General features: G+C 37.8%; 1 protein-coding gene across 2 annotated transcripts in view; it reads right to left on the reverse strand.

The window, feature by feature from the left end:
- Positions 1-1,060: 1,060 nt before the first annotated feature.
- The window catches only part of ERO1B (endoplasmic reticulum oxidoreductase 1 beta), a 30,814-nt gene continuing 7,412 nt past the window's right edge, over positions 1,061-24,462 (reverse strand). For both annotated transcript variants that reach the window (XM_030499327.2, XM_030499328.1), the window contains exons 3-16: positions 22,718-22,801; positions 22,294-22,335; positions 17,701-17,783; positions 15,690-15,763; positions 12,941-13,061; positions 12,804-12,850; positions 11,612-11,623; positions 10,752-10,778; positions 9,204-9,296; positions 8,797-9,043; positions 7,938-8,007; positions 6,289-6,375; positions 5,516-5,649; positions 1,061-4,635 (exon numbers count right to left, since the gene is read on the reverse strand). In XM_030499327.2, coding sequence (XP_030355187.1) covers positions 4,575-4,635; positions 5,516-5,649; positions 6,289-6,375; positions 7,938-8,007; positions 8,797-9,043; positions 9,204-9,296; positions 10,752-10,778; positions 11,612-11,623; positions 12,804-12,850; positions 12,941-13,061; positions 15,690-15,763; positions 17,701-17,783; positions 22,294-22,335; positions 22,718-22,801 — 1,182 coding nt within the window. In that variant the 3' untranslated portion in view covers positions 1,061-4,574. The remainder of the gene's footprint in view (positions 4,636-5,515; positions 5,650-6,288; positions 6,376-7,937; positions 8,008-8,796; positions 9,044-9,203; positions 9,297-10,751; positions 10,779-11,611; positions 11,624-12,803; positions 12,851-12,940; positions 13,062-15,689; positions 15,764-17,700; positions 17,784-22,293; positions 22,336-22,717; positions 22,802-24,462) is intronic.

Consider the following 24,462-nt stretch of genomic DNA (forward strand, 5'->3'; position numbering starts at 1 on the left):
AACCAAAGCACGAGCCTCTGGCGGAAGCAGAGCACATCCTGCAAACCCTCCAAAGCTCCCGTTAGTTTCTTTGCTTCTTCCCAAATGCTCACTAAAGGAAAAAAAAGCCAATTAAACGATCAGCCAGAGATTAAAAGAGGTGCCACAGCACTGGGAGAAGAACAATAATTTTATGAAAGGCTTTAGAGCTCTACAATCATGTTTGTACAAAACTGCCTGACAACCTAGTGCAAGAAACGTCCGCAGGAATTACATTTCCTCCACAGCAGATAGAGCTGCACAGCTAGGGAAAAAAAATCAATGATGGGAATTCTATGCTTAAACCAAGCCTGATCGCTGTGTCCCAGTATGCATGCGGAAAAGTGGAATGCCAAGTGACTATAACCAATCACACTGATGAATTAAAAACTCCCAAACACAAGAGATTTAAACAACAATGGGAAAGGCAGGATCTTAAATTAAATCACTATAGTTATCATCACCTGTGTAACAGGTACTTACCCACCTAAACTGGGGATGAAATGTGTGTATCACATTTTTTAGCGAGATAATTTGTTACAAATGCATATGTGGAATGAAACAGAGCGCTGTGGAAACCCCGTAAGGGAAATAATTTCACACGAAGAGTCCCACTGGGTGAACCAACCAGAACAAACACTAACAAAATTGATGTTATAAGCTATTCTGAGAAAGGGACAGAACAGACCCGACTTCATTTCAACATAAGAACATTTTCAACATTTTTGCCTCTTAGAACAATTGGACTTAAACAGAGCTGAATTTGGCCATGTCCAGGCAGAAACATACTTCTGGCACATGAATTTCTACGTGCTGACACACAACGCACTGTAAACAGCAACAGACACACAGGTTACATTCGCTTTCTGAACGGCATTAAAGTGAAAATAAAAGCCTGCTCATCAGCTTAAGCTTAAATGACTGACATGTAAATAATTTAAGTTACATAATTTCTACCAAGTATAATTGAAAGGTAAATGAAAAGGTAGTGAAAAAAACCCACTTCAAATGAAAACCCAAAAATTACATTCACAAAAAGAAGTTGTAGCAGAAAATACTTTAATTTGCATTTGATCGATTCAAACATAGCAAAGATTGGGAAGTGTTTAGATCTCAAGTAAGCAGTTCCAACATTGATTCCGGTTTTAATAAATATTACATTTTCCTAGGCTAGCTATATGGAGGAATTGTCAGGTGATGAATTGCTGATTGCTACTTTATAAACGTAAGCATCTAGATTATTTACAACATATTACAGGTCATTTCCCAGAAAAGCACAAAGCAAGGTCAGATAAAGGCAACCCAACCGTCCAAACCAACTCCAGAAAGCGCGGCACAGTGTATTTCATGCACGTACAATGACACACAGCACAATCTCCAGCTGAAGGAGGGAACCTCTCCTCCTAGCCCAGCTTACACAAGTCTATGTCACTGGTTTACATCTATATTCTCACCTTCCTCCTCAGGCACTGAAGAGGAAGTTGCTCGGCAACAGCACCCTACGTTCTACCTATGCGCTTTCCACCAAGTCTTTTTTACCATTTCACATAAGCCTTCACGGCTTGGGAAGAAGGAAACGTGCTCTGTCTTTGTCTTCTCGCTACCTCTGGGATTACAATCATCGGGTCATTTGTTCAAGGAAACGTACTTTTACTCTGAAATGAACGGCAATGTTGACAAGCTGATCTCCAACAGGGAGCTGGAATTTAGAACAGTTTACAAGTGACGGGCGGTGTAACTAACCTTGTTCTTTAGTATAAAAACAGATCTGTAAGTTTCTAAAATTTAACATATAAAGAACTAAGTCATCCGACTCGCATGGCAAAAAACTTCATAGGCAGCAGAGTCACACAATGTACATCAAATACAGTAAAAAACATGGTGACAGGAAAACTTTTTCAACTAGATTTGTAACAGGAAAGATCTTGTGCCCTATTCCTACAATGACAGTGAAGTGAAACGCCTTCCTCATTTGACTACCAAGCCAGATGTACCTTCAAATGCAACAGAACTTACACACACACAGAATTTGCTGGTCAGTTGCACCCTGTGTTTTCACGAGACAAAAGAAAAGAAGAAAAGCTTCCTATCTCTATGTCCTTACCCAATGGCATTAACCTTGCCTGCAGCGTGCCAATGACGGCTGCAAGGAGCAGGTGCCCAGGATCATTCCCATCCCATGAGCAAGAGCATGATGCTAGCACGTGATGCTGCTTCAGTGTCTGTAGATTTTAGCCAGGCACAGGTGGAAAAGAAAGAAAAGTAGCAAGTTGCACCCCCAGAAGAAGGTTGGAAGCAGTTCACTTTCCCCACAAAGCAAGGGGAAAAAGGGAAGAAACAATTCTGGGGGCAGCACAAACACTTGCTTTTCAACTAGAAAATCCTGCCTAAAGCTTTAAGCACTATAATACATGACACTACAGATAAATCCCAACTATACAGTGTTCTTCACACAAGTGAGCCTACAGGTTCTAGGCCTTGCAGGTCAATCCAAAAGGCAAGGAATTAATGGCCAACTGAGAACTACACTCTTTCAATATACACAGTTACTCAGAGGAGTTAGCTATTTGGGGTGTAACTCGTTTACCAAACACAGCTATTCACATCTGAGCGTTACCCAGATTCCCACTTCAATTTAATGGAGAAAAATGAACTCCAGGGTGCAAATAGAGAGTTCAGAATAAGCCAGATGAATCCACCTAGAAATCACCTGCTCTTCTCCACTAACTAGAAAGAGGAAGCCTGTGGTGACATGCTCAGACATAGATGGGTGCCCACAGGCAAGAAAGGCTGCCAGGTAAGACTGGCATCAGCTTTCTCTACCACCACGTCAAGTTAACTACTGGCTTAAACAGAAACTTCCCACTGGATACCAGTTCATTGCCAAATTGTGCAGCTACTGCCAAAACTTGGGGGGGTTGTTTGCTGGTTTGTTTGGGGTTCTTTTTCCTCTTTTTTTTCCCCTTATCCCAGTTTGCCTGAAGAGGGTTGACCTTCTTTAACGACAGTATTCTTTCTAGTAGCAAGTGTCAGCAGAATGGTCTATCTCATTTCCAGGCAGGTAGAAGTTTGAAGCTAGTCTGGAAACAAAGGACATGGAGCATATTCCAGCTTTCAGACAATGTCAGCTGTAAAAGACCACATTATTCAAGCCAATACAGTTACAATCAATTATATAAACAGGTCACTAAATATCTGGTAGAGTGAAAAATGTTTAAGAGCACTTTATTTTATGAAGACTTACTTTGAAAAACAAGAGATGTATCTACACTGTACCAGCACTTCCCACATTCATAACCTCACTTTGAAACATGCTGGTTTAGAACAATTTATTACTTCATTTTAAATTAAACCAACATTTGGTTGCTACTAATCAGTTTCTGGATTCTGTTTTGGACAATGGTAAGTTATCATTGACAGCTGTGGACAACGATACATGAGTAATTTCTTATTTTATGAATGTTATGTTATTAACATACCCGTTTTTTTATGCTGAATATCCTTTTAAAGAAGATAGTTAGGGATTGCATAGATAGATCATGCAGTGTTAGATGTCAGCGTGACTGAATTTTAGAAAGGATCTTTTTTTAAAAGTGACTACAAAAACAAGTTCTTAATTTTGCACTGGCCTTATAAGTGCAGCACTAAAACATAACCCATAAAGAGCAAATCTATTGCCACAGCTCGAAGATTGAAATGTGCTATTTTAACATTTCAGACACCAAAAAGACCGTTTCTGGAGACTGAACCTGGGATTACAACCTAGAAAACAAAATGGTGTGGAAGCGAATTTGATCGACTGAGGCTTGCCAGCGCTCCACTAAGCACCTCCCCTCCTGAGCCCCGCACCCGCAGGCAAGGGCAGGTAGCCCAGGGGCTGCCGCAGAGTCACTGTGAGCTGTGCTGCACCACAGACACGGCCGGCGTTTGAAAGAAAAAAGGAAATTGTGAAAAGCAGCACGGAAGGAGGAAAAAGGCTCTCAGCATGAGGCAATAGAGCTCGGTATGAAACGCAATTTTCTGCTCAGTAAATTTCCTATTAAGTAAGTTTCCCATCGCAGTGAGAAGTCAGAACTCAACAGGAGCCCCACTTCTTTTTTTCTTTTTTTAGTTTTTTTCCCCCTCCTTTCATCTTTCCGACAGCCCGAATCAGCAGAGCCCCATCCTCAGGGTACACTGAAGCTCGGTGCTGGAGAGAGGCAAACAGCCTCCCTCAGAACCGGCCAAGTCAGCGGAGAGGTCCCTATGTTTTCATATAAAACAACTGTCTCAGAAAGACAAGGAAATCAAGAACATTTAGGAAGTTTCAGTACAACAGACTGGGAGCAGAGAACTTAAAAATAAACAGATCAGCATAATTTACACATTTAAAAACCATATATTTCATTCATAAATATCTTTTCTAATTAATAACCATTCGTAGCTTAAACATAAATATTCAAGTTGGTATTTGTTTTTACTTTTTTCAGTTCATGTGAGTCCTGTAAGGATCAGTTCCTTCTGCTCAACGCAGTCATGTAAATGGTCTTCACTAATGAGTTGTGCAAAGGCCTTCATTACCTTGTTTGCTGTAATAAAACTTTAAAATTCTGCAGCTCTTTTATACTTGTGGAAAGCCTGCAAAACAAAAACCCTTCAGTGTTAGTAAGTCAACTGTGAAAGAGAAGTGCAAATCATCACCTTCCATGGGGCTTTTGTTTGGTTTTTTCCCCAACACAATTTTGTTCCAAAACATGAACACACTTAAGATACTGCTTTCCCTCAAAAGATCTACTATCTGACTCACCATTACATTTACATAAGGATTAAACTTTATATATTTATATATACTTAATTGTCTTGACTTCATTAAACACTCAAAAAAACTCTAAGCAGAGGTAATAATGTTTTATTACATTCCTTTACACAGGAACAGATTGTTAAATTCAAGATGTGAAGAACTAGCATGATGAACAAAGCAAGTTCTATACATCTTTTAAAGCTGTTAATTTATTTCATCACTTGAATGGGATAAAGTTTTAACAAAAACAATTACATCATACACAAATATCCAAAAGCCTAAGGGCTAAAGTAACAGTTAGTGTTAAAAAAAGTCTCCCAAGTACTCTTCTTCCTTTTTGCTACATTTTACATACACACTTTTAAAACAGAAATACAAAGTGTAGAATAGCTGTAGTCCATGGTCAAAAAGGAGAACATATACTCAAAGTCTAATGCTTACGGCTGTTTAAGAGACCTGAATCCAGCTCTCACAAGATGGACTTTATGAGATTCGAGATAGACAGAAAAATTAGAGCCAAACACAGAATGATGACCAAGGCTAATAAACGAACACTCCACATACTCAGTTTGATGGCATTAAGTTTATCAGCATCATTAATTCAGCCTTTAAAAAGCTACAGCTACCTGTACAGCACCATATCTATCTTTCCATAGAACTTGAGTGCTGACACTGAAGTTGTATGTTTTTTCTACTACACAAATGATAATAACTTACCTTCCAAAGGCATTTACAAGAGCAACTATTTCTTGACGTGTGAGTTGAAAACCTTTTGATGGGCTATTCTCAGGAAGGCTCTTTATTTCCTTCTCAGAAAACAAGATTTTCAGAGCAGTTCCTAAGCCTTGAGTCTACAAAAACCAAGCGCAGTGGGTTTTTTTAGCAGTAAGATCACTTCTCCAAACAGTCAGAAAACCATAAAAAAGGTAAAAAATTACTAATCTGTGCCATTCTTATATATTGACACTCCCTTAACCCAAAGAACTGTGCACCAACAAGGACACTAATGCAAATGCTTGCCACCGACTGTGTACCAGGTTCAGTCACTTACTTAAGAACATTTGTTTCCTCAGGTATACTTGCTCTTCATCCTCGTGTTTCTGATCTCTTCCTTTCCCACCTCCTTTCCTCTCAGCCACAGCAGATGCATATGAAAACATACGTGCTACAAGACTTCCAGCTCCCTCCTGCCCCTTGCTTTACAGATGCCCCTCTGCTGCAGGAGCTGTTGGATCAGATCACCCCTTATCCTCTCTCCCCTCCCCCTTCAAAGTCAAACTAGATTTTATTATGAGGTATCACAACACTTCTGCTTTTTCCACCTCCAGTCCTACTGGCAGACACTGCAGTTTCAGCTTCAGTCCCTATTTTCTATACAGAAGTTAACCGGCAGAAGCTGTTCTTATTTCCCCTTTTAATCGGGCTACAGAAACAACCACTGGGTTTCGACAAGAACCTTCTAACCTCCCCCTCCACACAACAAACTGTACCTGTAGTTTGCCCCACAGCCGGCATTTGTCACATCCAACACAATCCATTATGCGGGATATGTTCTTGAAATGCAATCTGAATTCTTCCTATCAGTTAAAAAAACAAAACAAAACAAACAAAAAGGTTAACTTAAAGTATGTCTTAGCTTCACAAAAGCAGAAGGCTAACTAATCTAGTACCACTAGAATATCAATTCTCTATTACTAAAACTGAAAAAACCCACTACTTTTGTGGTCAGGCCATAACAAAGACCCACGTAAACCCAGAATCTTGTTTACGAGACACTGCTAACAGTTAATTCTTTAAAAACAAACAAACAAACAAAAACCCAAAACCAAACCAAAACCCCAAAAAACCAAACAAACCCCAACACACAGAACATTCAGGGTAATACGCTGAGTTTCTACCAACCATCTCAAAATGTTCTGAGCTGTAAGTACTGTATCCGTGTCCCTGCCCAATCTTTCTTCTATTATTCAAATGCCTTTTGAACCAGCTCACCTTTCTGACAAGGAGGAAAACAAGTTACAATTCACAAAAGACATTTCCTGTCCAAAGCTATAGGTAGCTTGTTGCTTTGCAGCTTCAGCCAGAGTAGAGGCAAGCACAGCACAGGACTAATTAAGATGATTTCAATTCAATATTTAAGGGTCAGAAAAACACTAGCTCAGCTGATGAACTGCTGGCACCTTTCTAATAGCATTCTCTCTAATGTTGATGAAATTCCATAGTACTGAGATAAGTATTAAAAGTGATAGTAAGAATTAGAACAGACCTTTATTACTGACACACACTCCAACTGTGGAATTGTAGTGCATACCAATCTGAACATCAGCATGTTAACACTGGAAGTTGCTAGGTATTCACATTAGGTTCCCCTGTCTAGGAACTACACTTCTCTGATATTAAGTGTAAGATTATATTGCACTATATTATACTATATAGGGCATCTGTTTTTTAAGCAAACATCACTGGCTGCATGATGACCGCACAGCAGCCTTCCAGTATCTGAAGGAGGCCTACAAGGATGCTGGAGAGGGACTCTTCATCAGGGACTGCAGCGATACGACAACGGGTAGCGGGTTCAAACTTAAACAGGGGTAGTTCAGGTTAGATATAAGGAGGAAGTTCTTTACTGTGAGGGTGGAGAGGCACTGGAACAGGTTGCCCAAAGAAGCGGTAAATGTTCCCTCCTTGGCAGTGTTCAACGCCAGGTTGGACAGAGCATTGGGCAACGAGGTCTGGTGTGAGGTGCCCCTGCCCATGGCAGGGGGTTGGAACTAGATGATCTTAAGGTCCTTTCCAACCCAAACCATTCTATGATTCTATATTGATCTGAAACAGATACTCTATTTAAAAAACACCACTGCATCTACTGGTAATGCAGTTCAACTCATTTGCCTCACCACCATCCTGATGGCAGACCCAAGGCACTAAACCACAGATTTCAATCTGCTTGGCTCAGGACAATGCCTCATATTAATTTATTATAATGTAGATTAAGTGGCCTCGGATATGATTATAAGTTTTTACCCCAGCCTTCTCCCCTCTAAGCAGTACGCTTCTGGTAGGTAGAGAGGTTTTCTAAAATAACACAACTTAATTCCAAAATGGACATTTTGGATGTCATTCAGAAAACAAGCTTTACCTTTAATGACTTGGCTCCTTTTTTATCTCCAGCAAACATGGACTTTTCATCAAAGTGCATATGGAAGGACCTAATAAAGACAAAACGCAAAAAAACCCCAAATGCTGACATACAGTGTTCCATCAAGCTTGGTGAGCAGCTGATGCCATCAGTGTGCAATACTTTTCAGAGTTCCTAGTTTTTACAAAGTAGCTCTTAAAAAATTTACTGAATGGTATCAGTTCTACTACTCAATCACTGTAACTTGAAATATGTTATTTACAGTTTTGTTGAGAATTTTCTTCACTCCGTTTCCACTGATCAGGATTTCTTTCTAATATACACTGAAATTGTCTCAATGTTCACCTTTCAGTCAATCGTTGTCTGATCACATCTCAAATACCTACCAAGATTATCAGCAGGGACAGCAACGAAACCACACAGCATGTTACAAATCACAAAAATTAGCAAGAAGGAACTGGACAAAAGAACTTTACAGACTAAACAGAAGAAAGAAGGGATGGCTAAAACCCCACTGGTTAAGTCTATGATAAAAGCTGGATTACTCACTGGATTCTTCTTACACTGAAGAATGAGAGAAAGCAACAAACAGAGAGTAGTAGGGTGTCGTGTGGGACTTGGGGGAGGAGGGGAATTTTTGTTTAATTTTTTGTTTTTTAAAGATTGGTATATTCAAACCTGAAAAATATTCATCTCTTCCTGTCAAATGTACAAATTCCTCTTGTTCTCCCATTACTTAATGTTATTTCTTCATTCTACTCTCCTCTTTGTCCTATTCTATCAAGGAGTCATCTGTTCTCACTTGTGAACATAACTGAGAGTTTCAAACAATTGATAAAACAATAACCCTATGCCTTACTTGGTGTCCCTGAAGATATCTAGTAAGAGAGCTTTAGATTCAGCATCCTCATGGCCATTTCCAGTGTAAAGGTCAACAACGGAACGCTCAAAGTATGGTGCAACCTTTGACAAAGCACGCAGCTCTATCAAATACAAGAAATATAAATTTTTGAGCCTCCTTGGTCCTTCTCCTTTTGTTTCAACAGGGTCAAAGCGGCGAGTAAACTCTTTCACATTTGGTCCCCAGCAAGACTTCCCCCACGTTTCTGTACAGAGGGGAAAAACAATAGGGCAGGGGGAGTAAAACATACATATTTAGAATGAAAAAAGCAATTACGTACACATCAAAAAAAATCAGAAAAAACCAAATATGTATTACATATATTGTAGAATTACATCCAGCAATTTTACATAGTCTTAAATTACCTTCAAGAAGATAATTTGCACACAGATGCAAGTTGATGCTAGCATGAAGTCCAGAAATGAGTTTATAAAACACTCTTTTCTCAAGGCAAAGACCTGTCCAGGAAAAAAGGCAAACAGACCCCAAATTAAATACTAGAAATAATGTATTAAAATGACTATACCTTGACATTTCAGTGATGCAAGTCTGCACTGTTTAACTTTCAAGAGTTACAATTCCAGTATTTCAGCACTGTTAGTAAGTCCTTATATCCATCATAGAAAAAATTTACCTCTTATTTTTTTATACAAAGCAGTACCAAGAATGAAGTTTGACACTTCTTACTTGGTATTTTAGTGTTCTAATAAATACATTCAAATAAATATGTAGTCAACTAGTACGGATAAATTGCCACACAAAAATATGATGCTTACACGTTTTGAGCAATAAATTTCAAATAGTCTTGAATTCTGACAGTCTGGAGACCAGAACTATACTGTGGCACATGCTAATTAGAATTAAACCTACCATTGAATTAGCGACCTTACAGAAAAATATCAAAAACCCCAGAAAACCTTCTGGCACTAGAAAACAGCAAAACTATTTCTTCCCAACTCTACTGTAAATTCGCTGAAAATTTAAATGCACAGAGCAAAATCTTGAAAAATATGACTTTGATAGGTACTGACTTCTACAGTGGAAACAGAAATGCAATGGCATTGGGTGGCCAAAATAGAATTTAAATGCAGAAATTACTTACAATATCACCTAGACCCAGAGACAGAGATTACACTTGGAATTCACTTGGAATTAAGGAGTTTGTTTCTTTTTCAAAGGTATGTTTGGGTGACTTCCCTGCCACTCCAATCTCCACAAATGGAAGCAGGAACAGCTGATGCTGAAGCCTATGTGTGAGGCTGAGATATGACCTCATTTACAAAGACTACTTATTAGATAGCAAATAAATTTGTATGCTTTCCTACAACAGCACCAGTCAGAGATTTCCAACTAGACAAGTGAAAGACTTATGAGAGGCAGAATGAAGTTTAAAATTAAATGCATTTAACTCATTTTCTTTTCCACACACCTCCAAAACGTGATTTTGATTGCTACCACTGCAGTAATGATTTCAATTTAAATATGAATAAAAAGCAAATTGCTTTGCCTTCTGAACACACATTATACTCAGTTTATATACCGGGAACAGAACCATCAAAAACTTTTTTTTTTAAAGCTGTTTTTAAATAAAAAGTCTTAGTAATGTTAGCAATAATAATGTCCCTGTTTAAATGCCTAAAATGTGCAGAAAATTTGAAGTAGCTGGTATTGGAGTGAACGCCCCCTTTATAAAAGGTGAAGCACTGAAGGCTTTAAAGGAGTATACCATCTAAATGACTGAGATTTCCAAAGACCCTCAAGAAAAAAATATTCTTTGAATGGCACTCAGAAGTTCTGCACAATTTATTAAGAAGCCCACACTACGGAAAATATTTGGGGAGATGAAAAAAAAAATACTACAATGTTTCTTCTAGTGAATTTAACATTATATTAACCCATCCAAGAGCTTTTACCTTCTAGCCATGTGTAGAAAGATTCTCCTGCAAATACAAAGTATACAGTTAAATGAAGAGAGTTTCAACATCACAGTATCTTTGAATTATTATGCATACTAACATTAGCTGCCACCTGGACATAAAGCTAAATAATTCAGCTATTAAAGTGAGAAGAGGCACTGAAGTGGCTTAACGTTGAGGTTAGTTTTAATCTGTTGGGGTCAGAATAGGAGAAATACAAGAATGGGCACGACTAAGCCGCCGGTCAGGGCATTCAGAAGTGTATGGAAGCACAAGCCTGATTAGATGTGCTACTGGTGAAAAACATGATGGAAGAGTGTAATTATATCTGATAGCCTTTACCTTGACTGCTTTCTGAAGGTTTCCTGTAGGCTTAGATCTTTTGCCTGAGAGCTTTCAGCTGACTGAAAAATCTTAAAAGTCTGCCTCACTGTAGACAGACCAAATTTTCTCTCCACTCTCTCCTCACCTTCCCAAAAATCAAGGACATTTAAGGCAGTACACAAAAAACTGTCCCTCTTCTAAGTAATCCGACATCAGTATCAGCCAGGCTCAGCAGGAGACCCAAGAATCCTTTAATCTATGCATCTCCAGTTACCTCACTAATAACATTATCACAACACATATTCTGTTACAAGGATAAGACTCAACAACAGAACTGTATTCTGCTCTTATCCACTCCTTCCCCCTACTCCAAATTAATTATCCCAATAAAAACATTTTCTGATCAATCATCTGCATAAAAACATAACTTTCCTGTCCTTTTATGCAACAGCAATAAAGTGAATAATTCAGATGTCCAAAACTCTTTAATGCTTACTTCATTTCTGCAAGTCAAGCAAAACAAGGTGACTTACCATCATCTCCTCCTTAGGGAAAAAAAAGAAACAAACAAAACAGAACAAAATTTAAAAGTCCATAAGCATTAAAAAGATAATTTCCACAGCAAAGCAGTAATGAAACACAGGCTTTACTATAAACACTGAAAAAACCCCAATAAATGCAAGAAACTTTATTTAATCTACAAGAAATAGACTACTTTCCATCTTCTTCCTCCTCCTCAATACTTCCTGAGACTAAACAAATTATAATGATGAAAGTCACTAAGAATTTGAAATCTTAGTAGTAGCTCATTTACACGTTCTTGAAAGCTGTATTTTAGCTTCAGAAAGATGATGAGGAAGTCATCTTCTTCAGTTCACATTATTCAACAACCTGACCAATGTTCCTTTCTGAAATTCTGATTCCCAAGTTAAACTGCTCTTGCACTTCTTTTTATTTGTGTACACCAGCAATATATTTTCTTAATATTTATAATTACTCAAATTTCTAATGTGTGGTGATGTTTTCTAACTCAATCTATTGGCTAATGGTTAATTTTTAAGGGAAATGGGACACATTGACAGGGAAAGTGGATTTATTTGCAACACCAGGTTATAGTTTTCCATTTAAATTCAAAAACTTAAACCCCAAGTCACTGGCATACTTTTTTTTACCCACTCTTGCAGATAACTGAGCCTTCCTATCTATTCATTCTTTCTCCAAATGATGCAATTATTTGTATATTTGTAATACAGTAAACATTATAGATGGAAACTGTAAAGCTACATTATAGCAGAATGACTATGAGCTAAAGTGATAATGCTCTAGAAAAAAACCCAACCAAACAACAACCCCCAAACGAACAAGGGAAGAACAGAGTGCTGATTTTTTTGTTGAACTTAAACTCCTTCCCATCCACATTGGAAAATGACTGTGACACTTACTGAACAGTTTGAGATGTATTTTAGTTTTCACGTTAGCTCCCCTGACATTAATAAGCCTGTTCCTATGCAATAAGATTAAGCATGTATGTCATCAAGTCTCACACATCTTAGTCCAAGTATTTAAAAATTAACAACTACTGCTACAGAGGAAATTAAAAAAGCAGAAAACATATCTACAGACTGAAGATTACTATCTGTATCACTTTTATTGTGAAGGTGACTATATTAAAAGACATGCATTAGACACAAATTAAAAGACACAAATAAATCAGGCAAGACCTACCCCTACTAGGCGCCAGTGGATTTAAAGGACGGTAGACAGATCGGGGCCTAAAAAATGAGACAGAAAACATAAAAATCAGTTTTAAGCTAAACTGAAGTGCAAATATAAAAGATAGGCTTCCCCTCCCTCACAATTACTTGAAGCAGTTTTCTTCATAGATGCTGTTCCACACTCTCCAAGCAGAGGGCCCCTTGTATCCAGTGTAACGTTCTGGATTCAGCAGCAAATCCACATACTGTGCATCTGGAGATCTCTCATCTAAATAGGAAACCTTTTGTTACATATTCTAACTCATCAGTTAAAAAAGACTTAAAAAACAGTCACAGAATTTAATATAAATAAGAGGTCTTACATAATACTATTCTGTCTTCTGGCTGGATTATAAATGCTTTGTACCTAAAAATACAGCAACATACACACCAAACAGAAAGCTCAAAAGTATAGAATGTATTCCAAAGCCTCTTATGTGGCCATAATTTCTAAAATTTCTGAACACCTATATGGCTTCTTCAACTCCACCATAAACACTTGTCATGCAGTATGTTCTCTCACCCTATGCTAAGATATAAACAGTGTTTTGTTTTAAATGGGCTTCAGATTCAGGGTTTATCTGTCTGTCAGTATTTGATTGGGAAGGGTTGCTTTTTTGAAGTGGGTATACTGCTAAAAGGGCTTCTTAATAAAGACAAGGTTGAAGAAGTGCATCTTGTAGTTGGTATGTACTGTATATTTATTAGCTAAATCCCTTTCCTTCCCTCAGAAACCCTTGTATACTGGCAGAGAATCTGGATCACATTGCTTAAATGAACAAACTTTCAGCATATTGCAGAATGCTCTGTTGGTTATGGCAAGAAACATGTCATTGCAGTGCATTTCAACAAGTTATACTCTCATCTCTGAAGTTCACTACAAACTCAAGCAAGATATCCAAAGAAAATTGTGAAATAGTACTCTCTCTGCTTAAAAACTCTATATGAATAGAAACTTAAGTTTTGAGCTACAATCAGTAAAAAGCAGGAAGAATTCCCTCCTCTTTGAAATTCTACGTCAAGAGCAACTCATGCTTAAAAAAACACCACATACAATACAAGCCAGTAGTCCAGAGACTTATTCATAGGAATAGGCCAAGCAGTGCCACTGAGTATTTCCTCAGATGTCAAAAAATGCCACAGAAACAGAGTGGAAACTGCTCTAAAAAGAAGAGATGATTCTGCATGAACAGTTAAGCCTTGCTTCAGCAGTAATAGCAAGAACAAAGAAAAGAGACAGACACAAGACACACAAGACAGTGAGTGCCAGATGAGACAATGCCAAATTACAGCTTTAGTTATTTCTTTGACAGCATGCCTAACCTAAGTAGTTCCTACGCTTCCTGGGCACTTCAGGTCTCCACTTTTTCTTCTCATTATCCATATAAATCGGAGTCTGTGGGGCAGTGCAACAGAAAGATGGAAAGGTGACCTGGGCTATGAAGTTTTTTTCAGCTAGATCAATTCCCTTATCTAGTTTATCATTAAGCCCAACAAAAAGCTTAAAGTAAAAAGTAAGACTGATTCTATGGTCTTGTGCTACAGTTGAGTGAATTAAGAGCTCTCTCACCATCATAAAAAGAGGAGAGGAAGAGAACAAGAGTTTCTACCTCCTCCCGTCACTGCCAGTAGTTATTCTCCCTCATGTCTCCCTGCTCCAGCACACAAACTCATCTGATAAGCCAATTCATCACGACAATCCAGGAGATGCAAGGGAGATGGCAACTTACTTTCCTGATATTCAAGTAAGCTGAATCAGCTTAACATGTGAAAAAATGCACTGGAAAAACACAGTTGAGGGCAGTACATCCCCCTTCAGCCAGGCATGATGTAAGGAGAGATGGAGTTATAATCAGGAACCACTTAAGTTAGTATTACTTCTAAAAGAAATGCTCCTAAACTATACCTTTCCCAACTGAGTCCTCTTGAAAATGTAAGCAGGCAGCTTTGAAGATAGTGGAGAGAACTGCAGCTTACTGCATGTAACAGTTCAGATCTACAGTAATGCTCACTGTTTATTACAGACACAGCTTATACAGAAAACTTTCACAGATCAGACACAGCAGAAGTGCTAAAAGAGAACCGCAGTCAGAAAGTCCACTACAGCTGTTACTTTCTCAGATGACTCCAAACATTATCCTAAACGTAGATTAAACCACCTTGTATTATGCTCTAAGTCTTCCTAGCACAGTAAGCTTTTTAAGGTACTTATTAGAAAGGCCTTTAGCAGTCATTCCTGAACTTGGCAATTCTCGTGTTTATCTGAAAAAACACTCCTTTGAGCTTTGAACATTACAAGCAAATAAAGAGATTCATATATGTGGAGCAGAGGGAAGACACAATCTAGTATCCTAATGTTTTAACAATAAGGAAGTCCTTTCAGATAACAGGTGAATTTAGTGCAGAGATCATTTGGAAACATAGCAAGGCTGGAGGAGGAACAAACTCAGCCTAAGCACAGACAGGAGAATAGCAACAAAAATAATACAGTAGCAAGAAACAATCAGCTGCAAGTAATTTGTGTTGTATTTGTGCCAGATGCAACTTCTTTTGTGAGAAGATTTGTAAAAATTAGATGCTAACCCCTCCTATTTATCTTCTTTTTTATTTCCATCGAAGTCTCCTGTTCACTATACTATGAGGAGGTAACAGTGAATGTGCACTCTGTAGACTACCAAATGCTCCTTACAAAAAATTGCATTCTTTGCATGTAAGATGATATGAACTGTCACATCTCCATTTAGCACAAAATTAAAACTTTTTAAAAACAGTTATTTGCAGAGAAACTATAATGTTTTGTGTTTTTTAAGAGACAGCAAATACAACAAGCACTGTGAGAAAGCTTAAACATTTTTACCATCAAGTTCACAAAAATGATCCTGTGAATCATCGTATCTTGCCCAGTCAATGAAAGCCTCCTTACTTTGGTTACTGAGGGGGAAAAAAATACATTTGATTTTAAACTTTTAAATAAACACCACCAATATGAGCTACTGAAAGAAACACAATCCACATACAGTAGTTAACTTGAAACTGAATGCTGAATTACTGTATCTGAAACTCAAGAATACATGAAGTTACTGCTTGTCAGCTGCAGAGAGATTCAAGCAGGCATCAACTGCAATACTTTAAAAAGTCATCTTCATGTTAAGACAGCAAGAAAGATTTTTCCATCATTATCTGAACAAACTGTGCTGCAGCAGTGACTTCTCTTCCTTCAGTAGGAGCTTGGTAAAATAGTTTCATAGCATACATTTTTAACACTTCAAAGTATTCCTTCAGCAGCTGTCACTTAGGGCAGGGGAGAGGGGAGGAATAATCATATCTTCATAACCTGTACTTTCAATGAGATCTACAATAGTTAGCCTTGCTTTTTAGTGGGAGATTGGATGTCTAAAAGCCCCTTCTAAGCTAAATTATGCTATGAATATGATTTATCTTAAGCCTTTTAAATAATAATGGTATTCCATTTTCAAAGGTGTACTGTACCAGACACAAGCACTTTGAAGTTCCCATGCTATGAAATACAAACAGTGCCAAAAGCTGAATGCTTTCTTCTATGTGGCACAGAACTCCTGATGCAACACCACTGACAGCAAAATGTAAGTGAAGTTAAGATTGGGAATTTCGCTCCAGGGTGCAGTGAAGCACTTTGAAATAACGCAAACAACCTATTCTGTTTGATCAAATTAGTACCAGCTCAATTCTACAAACAGATTCTCAATTCTATAACACGATACATTTCCAACCTTCTGCCAAATCACAACAGGACACTTCATACTTGGCATTAAGTGAGGAACTTCTCCAGTAATTACTAGCAGGCAAGATTTGCTAATCACAAGAAATACAGCTGATAAAGGAAAACAACCCAAAACCATGAGGATGATGCACTGCTAGGTAGAGAACATGGAGGTTTGCCTAGAAAGCACAAAATCTTCCTGCACTTGCAGGATCCTCTCCCAACTTTAATTGTCTATGCTACTCTTGCAAAAGACATTCTCTTAAGCTCTTCATATGTGTACTCAACCTCATATCCTTTTGCCCTACAGGAGTGGAGGAGAGTTAATAGCTTCTTACTTCCCCTAAAAAAACCTTGGATAAGGGCTCTGTCCAGTTTGGTTTATAACACTGCAAACCAGGCAGCAGCAGTCACTTTTTGATAGCAGTCCCGTTTTGTCAGATGACAGGAAAGAGTGTCAACATTTCTATCAGGTAGAACTGCTGAAATCTGTGGCCAAAGACACCACGCCTCTTCATCAACAGTGGAGAATTGATTTTTCTATTTCTACTTTTGAGAGGTGGGGAATCTAGTAGAATGCAAGTTTTCCTAAGTGCTGTTCCACCCACTTTCCTACTCAGGGGCAACACCATCCTGCAGAATTCCTCCCACCCAACCTTGACAGTGCCATGCAATAAGTAAGATCAGGGAATTGATCCAAGCTAAAAATAACTTTGCCAACAACACAAGCAACTCAACAAGCTCCCTGATCTGGTTCATTGAATCATCACAAACAGGCACATCAGTGTAACAGAGAGACAGAGCAGGACAGAACCCCTTAATCCAGCACAGTCTTCAAGAACAAAGACTGATACTAGTAAAAAGTAGAAAAAAAGGTGAGGTTATTTGCAAGTTTCCTCTGAGTCTTGATGCTGTAAGACACCTCTTTCACCTCTTTCAAATAATATCAAAGTGTACTTAAAGTCTACTTATCGCATAACACCTTCAGATGTTCTTGCATCATTTCACACTTATGTTCTAATGAGTTATGGAAAGAATGAAGAACAAAAACTAGCACATTGCAAAAACAAGACAGACGAAATGCTCCTTTGTTACAATTTTTGTACTGTTGTTGTTAATCACAGCATACCTTAAGGTACTGTTAACTGCTCCCAGTTTGTTAGCTTGTTCACAGTCTTCCAACTCTTTGGAATTATTTGCCGCTTTTGAATACTGAAAGAAAGTTCATATTTAATATGTAAATGAATTACCTACAATTCTCTGAGCTGACGTGAAAGGTATTTCTAGGTTTAGCGGTGAATTGGCAAACATTAGGGAACATTCTCAGATTCTTGATGCAGTAAATAATTCTGGAACATTTCTTATTTCTTTTTCTTCATGTAATTTCATCAAGCCCATTGCACTTCGTGGGTTTCCTTACCACAGAAAATTCAGCTAAATATGTAAAAATGTTGTTTCCTTTGCCTTTTCTTTCTGTCTGTTTAAATTAAATGGAGTTCTGAAATGTTTCAGATACTTATTTACATTCTTATAAAAAGACCTTGAAGACAAGCAGTGTCATACCTATAAACATACCTTGTATTTTGCAAGCATAATGATACCCCAAGTTGCCTTGGTCATTTCAGTACGTTTGGCCATTTTCCCCTCATGTTTCATTTAATCCTGTTCATTGGCATGCTTTAGACATGCACAGGTCTGAAGACAGGCTTTTCAAACTGAACTCAAATTTTGATTATTTTAAAGCCAGAATTGAAGTATTTAAGCTGAACTCTGATTCTAGAGTATTTTTTAAAAAGTAATCCACTAAAATAGAGTTATTACTAGAATAACTCTAAGGAAAGCATTTGAAGAATTAAAGATTCAATTCCACTATTCTACAACAGCATAGTTATGTCAGCAGGGAATTTGTTCAGCCTGTCAGCTTAAAGCTCAAAAAAATAACAGTTTTGGAACATAACAGGTAGCATCAGTGCTCTCTGAAAAGATAAACAAACCAAACTTCCTCTTTTTGGGGGATTTTGGAGTTGGGTGTTTTTTAGGGTCGGTTGGTTGGTTGTGGGGGTTTTTGTATGTGTGTTTTGTTTTTCAGACTGAGCCTTAGGTTTACACAGATTTCTACCTTATTGCAGCCCTTAAGAAATAAAGAAAATTATTTAATGTTAAGTAACTGTTAGCTTCCACAAAGCTAACTGCTAACCACTTCAGGGCACATACACACTGACATGAAGGATTGTTATCCAAAACTAAATGAAAATAAAAACAGAAGCTAAAGGCCTTGGTCAACCCTTCGGAAAGCAACAATAATAATTTGATAAATTTAAAAGGAAAAGGAATAGTTCATTTCTGAAGACAGACTTGTGGTCAAGATGCCAGAGGCAAAGCACCAGTACAAAACGTACCACAATACTTCTCAATAAAAAGAAAGGATTTCATTAAAACTATTTAGATGAGTAGGCAAGACGACTTCCTTTAAAACTGCATTTGCCAGAACCAATACAAGGAAAAATAGCAGAACTGACTGAAGACCAAGAAATGAAGGAGATTAAAACCCCCAAGTATTTTAAAGCTAAAAAACCCAAATAATTTAAATCTTATTAGTGGCCTTGCCCATAAGAAATATTTACTCTAGAAGGAACTTCTCACTCAATTTTCTTGGATTTGCCAGGTGTGGGGGCTCATTCTTTAGCATCATAGGGAGGTCAAATGGAAAAATATGAACAAAGAACAGATCTGACCTAGAATGAAACAGATGCTGTCGATGAAATAACATACTGAGATGCTGAAGTAAACATTCTGCATGTCTAGAGTTGCAAACCAATCCCTACCCTGAAGTGAAAAAAATTACTGCCAAGTATATAATCCTAAATTGAAGGTTTCAAACAGAATGAACATTCAAGTCTCAAAACATGCTTCCAGTCCTTACTGTTCTCCAGTGTTCAACAGCAATAGCTATCAGATCAGTGCTCTCTGACTACTGATTAGACCTAGACAAAGTATCTGTTCCTGCCAAGGCAGGATCTTGTAAGAGCAGTGTCTGGAAGAAAACAGAAAAGAGGCAGGCAAGAAGTAAAGTATTAAGTTAAATGTTACAACTTTGAGTTACTGCATCCCAACCCCTGCTTCCAAGATTAATACAGCAGTGTCATGACAGCTACTGTAATGTCTATTCTCCCAAAACATGTCCACCAGTCAAATGGAACAGGACTACTGAAAGGGAAACTACTTTGTGCCTCTCCAGCGCCATTTCAAAAAGCTTATGTTGGTGACAAGAATTAAAGAGATCCTGTATTGCTAGCTGCACTTCTGCTGGGAAGCTGTGCAAGTGTAACCCTGGTCCTTATGGCTTGATGAGCTTTCAAAAGAACTATTCTCTCCATTGTTCAGCAAACAAACAAATAAAAATACCTCTCAAAAGCCTAAATAAAACTAGAAGTTTACAAGCTCATCAGGGCAATGGTTAACTGAACAGAAGGCAAGCACTCAGACCACAGAAAACTTCTCCACAAGATTCTACCCTGACTATATCTACTCAAGATATTGTAGCTCTCATTATTAAAAAGATGCCTTTGATGTTTTCACCTTTCCAAGACAGACACCGTTAGAACCAAAGAGACCAACTGGACATGTATGTACCCAGAAGAAAACACATCTTTTATTTTTTTTTTATTTTTTATTTTTCCTCCTAAACTAGTAACTAAAGGGTAATCCACAAGATGCAGGACATTCCCAAATGGACCATGCACAGGCTAATGGCACAGTACTTGCATAGTCCTTGAAACAAAAAATTCATACTAAGTTTGATGTTTCCTTAAAAGCGATATTAAATGAGACTGTCAATTTTTAAATGGCTCCAAGAAAGACTTTGAACTGAATCATAAGAAGTAAGAAAATGGTGTAGCTAAGACTTACATCAGCCCTGATGACACCTTTCCTGCAGAAATGTTTCATTTTCTGACAGAGAAGCAACAGATATTAGTGTCTTTGTTCTGCTACAGATTAAAGGTGTGAAATAGCCAAATTTTCAGTACTGTAGCTGGTTGCAACACCTAGAAGGCAATTCAAAAGAAACGACTGCAGCAAATATACCAGCAAATGATAGCTTCCCAAATAAGCTATCCCCAGTTTCTTTACTGTGGTGAAAGCAAAAGGTGGCTGATTTTTAACTTCCAAAGTCCAACTCGATATGCCCATGTGAAGTGTCTGAAGAACAGCATACCCTACAGCTATTAATTAACATCTTATTTATGGCTCTCAAGATTATCAATGAGGAAGTTCAAATGCCTGCGAGAAGAATCCTTTCTAAAACAGTCTTTAAAGTCTTGAAATGCCTCTTTAGGGTGCATTACAGTAACCCAGGAGTCAGTTTCTCTACAATCAAGCTTGAAAGAGAAAAGTCTCAATGAAAAAAAAAAAGAATTGGCAACAGATTATTCAGCTAAAACTCAAGATCTTCTGCTCAGAGATGGTGCCATAGATGTTCCAGAACAAGTACCGCTGCTTGTGCTGAAACAGTGAATGACTGACATTTAAACCATGTCAATGAGAAAGATGTTTCTTCTCCAATCAGCAGAAACCTTTAAAGGAAGAGGCACACTTCACTTCTGAGTGAGCTTAACAATGTATATACAAACAGTAGATGAGACTTCCTCTTGAGCTAAAGCTTGGCCAGACTTACCTGCACTCTTTTTGACAGCAGGACACAGAAGTCATCAAATCACAATGAAGTATTCCTCTCAGCTATCTTTGGTAATCTACCTTGGCATAAAGCCTAAACCTAACGCTAACAGTCATTTATGATACGGTGAACCACACTCAGGTAAGCAAGCGCCAACTATAACTGTCCAGCAGAAAGTACTGGGCAGGATGGAGACATGATAGTTAAGCAAGAGTAAGTAGGAGTCTGCAGCACAGCCAAGGCACCCAACAGAAAGATCTCTCATATGGGCACTATTATCCCACCAACTGCTAAAATCCTTATTCTTGGGCACTGTGTTTGGGATTTGGGGGTGGAGGAGGCTTGTTTGCCTTTCTGCTCTGACCTCTCTTCTAGGCATATATACCCTCTTTACTTCCTTGGGTTTGCTAATAGCACTTGGGGATCTAGGAAGGATCACTTGGAGAGAAGCAATCAAATGCCAACAGCACAGACTGACTACTTACGCTCGCACTGATCACTTCAACATAAACTGTCTTTAGACTAATGGCCAAATCATCTTTAGACTAATGACCTGCTCAAGATTAAGTATGGCAAAACTACATGTAATCTTTCAGGTTCCTTCAATATTAGAGGTTGTGGCTGTACATGATTCTTACAAAAGACTGCACTGCTATTACCTCTGCGCATCTTAGCCTGTGGCTTTATAGAAGGTGCCCTGTATTCAAAATGAACAAAGAATTTTGTATCAGGCATGTACTGATGTCCCTGGTCATTCACTGACTGAGAGCCTGTCGTTGATTGAGAGCCTGTCATAGCTTGAGAGCCTGCAGCGGCTCTCAAGCTATGACAGATTCAGAATGATATGACAATACCAGCTATGTTAGAAACACTATTATACATAAAAGTAAAAATGTAAAGCCACATACAGGAACTGATAAGTTATGTTAACATTTTCACCACTATGGCAAGACTGAAGGTTTGTACTAAAAAGTCACACAGCTACTGTAAAGATTTAAAAAAAAAAAAAAAAATCAGAAAGAACTTAGAAAACAAATGATTACTTACCTTATTAGAGCTCCCAGCCTTAATTCCTACAGGTATTTTGCTCTGAAAAAAATAAATCAGCTTTTAGACTGTTCATAGAAATCATCATGCTTCACTAAAATCTACAAATTAAATATCATTCCTACAGAGATTGAAGTAAGCTTGTTTTTCAATAATTAACTTGCTCCTTTACCTTCTCAACTTGTTATACACAAAACAGTGCTAGAGCTTAGATGAGACTTATTCTTCAAGTTGTTTTATTGGTAAAATGACTAAGATTTTAAAATACTTTGGTTGTATTTCTGCTTTTGAAATGTAAAACAATTGTATTGTCACTTATTTAAGTTCTCATTAGTAAATACAGTTAGTACAGTATTAGTCACTGAAAATCTGCAAATTTTTTAACCAAATAACCTTTTTCTATTGTATATTATTTGATCCATACCTCAGGACAAGGCTCTACATGACAATCTTTGATAGAACAATGGCCATCGTCAGCCCAAAATGGGCATGGTCTCTTCAGGTTGACCTAAACATACAAAAGCAAAAGTTTAAAATCAACACTTACATAAGATAACTGGAGGGGAGGGGGGGGGGAAGAAAAAAGAAGAGAGAGCTCTCAGTATCAAGACATCCTTCAAAATTAAAGGAGAAGATACAAGGAAAAAGCATTAAATTCAAGTTTGAGGAGTTTTGTGGGAGTCTGGTCAGTTGGTTGGTTGAACTATTCCCCATCTGAGTATATAAGATCAAGCTTGCTGCAGTAGAATTCTTAGTGATAATGGTCTCCAATGGAGTAAATACATAGTATATTAAAGCACAAATTAAATCTCTTACCACTAACGTAACTTCAAAGCAGTATATAAAATAAAAATGAAGGCAAATCAGTCATATGTTGTTCTAAAATGGTTGTAGTTACAATCAGTTGTACTATACAGATCAAGAAAATACATTCGATGTAGGACAGACTAGTGCACAAGTTTCTTAATTCAAATAAGTGCTTGGGTGATTTCAGATTTCAAGAAATAAAACCAGGCAATCATTACTATATATCATAGCTAGTCAAGGAAGAATGAGTATCACAATGGCCTCAAACTAGGGATCTGATACAGTACAAATACAAATAATGAACAGAAACCACTTCAGAAACATTACCAGCAAATCCTGTGATGATTAGTGCTCCTATTTTTCGTGACATGGCACAATCAAGGCAAGAAGTACCATATATATTAGCACATACTACATGGCAAAAGATTAAAGCACTTTACTACATTTGGACTGTCAACATGAAAGTCAGTGAAGGAAAAAAAAAATCCCAGCTTTCCTTTGCATTAGCCTTACACAAAGAACCATCAGTGATAAAACCCATCTTAAGTGACCTGGTTCTGGGGGGAATACAGTAATAGAAGCCCAATGGCTCCGGTCACTGAATTGTCAAACCTGAGACTCAGCAATAAAAAAGCCTGAATTGATTTATTCCCCCCCCACCCCCCGCCTGGCATTGTACATCATACACTAAACGTAAGGGAAACTCATCAATATGATGAGTTGATCAAACCCATTGATATGCCTCTGATACAGAGCCGACACAATATGAAGAATCTGAGATGAATTATAGCCAGATTTTACTCTCCCTAGTCTATTCTCAATAAATAAAAATAATAGAAATAAAAAGCAAAACTATGGACCTGAAATAAAGAAACCTCTACTGCTTGAAGGATTAATTGTTCTGTGATACTACGTACCCAAATTAAAGTAAAACAAAAAGAATCCCCTCTTGAAGTGTTCTGTCAATACCACAAGAGATCCCCAAAGACTAAAACGTAATGTTTGACTTGCTCAACTGCCCTTTATTATACTAAATTCCTCTACCAAACTTTTCAGCAAGTAAGTTCTCTCTGGATTTTCAACACACACATACAAAGTTAATTGCTATATAACATGCGAATAAAAGACTGTTTTCCAGGTTTCCATTTTGATGTACTTATTCAGCATGACTGGGAATTATAAATTCAGCTTTAAAATGTTAAAGATACTCCTCAGTCAAAAAACCCCCTAACAAGACATTAAGCAGATGGTATGACTTCTTAGAAATGATGACAACTATCTTCTAGTTACAGTTCAAGACATGCCAGCACAGATACATTAAAAGCAGAGATTTTAGGTTACTTCATCCCCCTTTCCTCTATT

The sequence above is a fragment of the Strigops habroptila genome, chromosome 10, assembly GCF_004027225.2.
Source record: "Strigops habroptila isolate Jane chromosome 10, bStrHab1.2.pri, whole genome shotgun sequence".
In the NCBI taxonomy this organism is placed as follows: Eukaryota; Metazoa; Chordata; class Aves; order Psittaciformes; family Psittacidae; genus Strigops; species Strigops habroptila.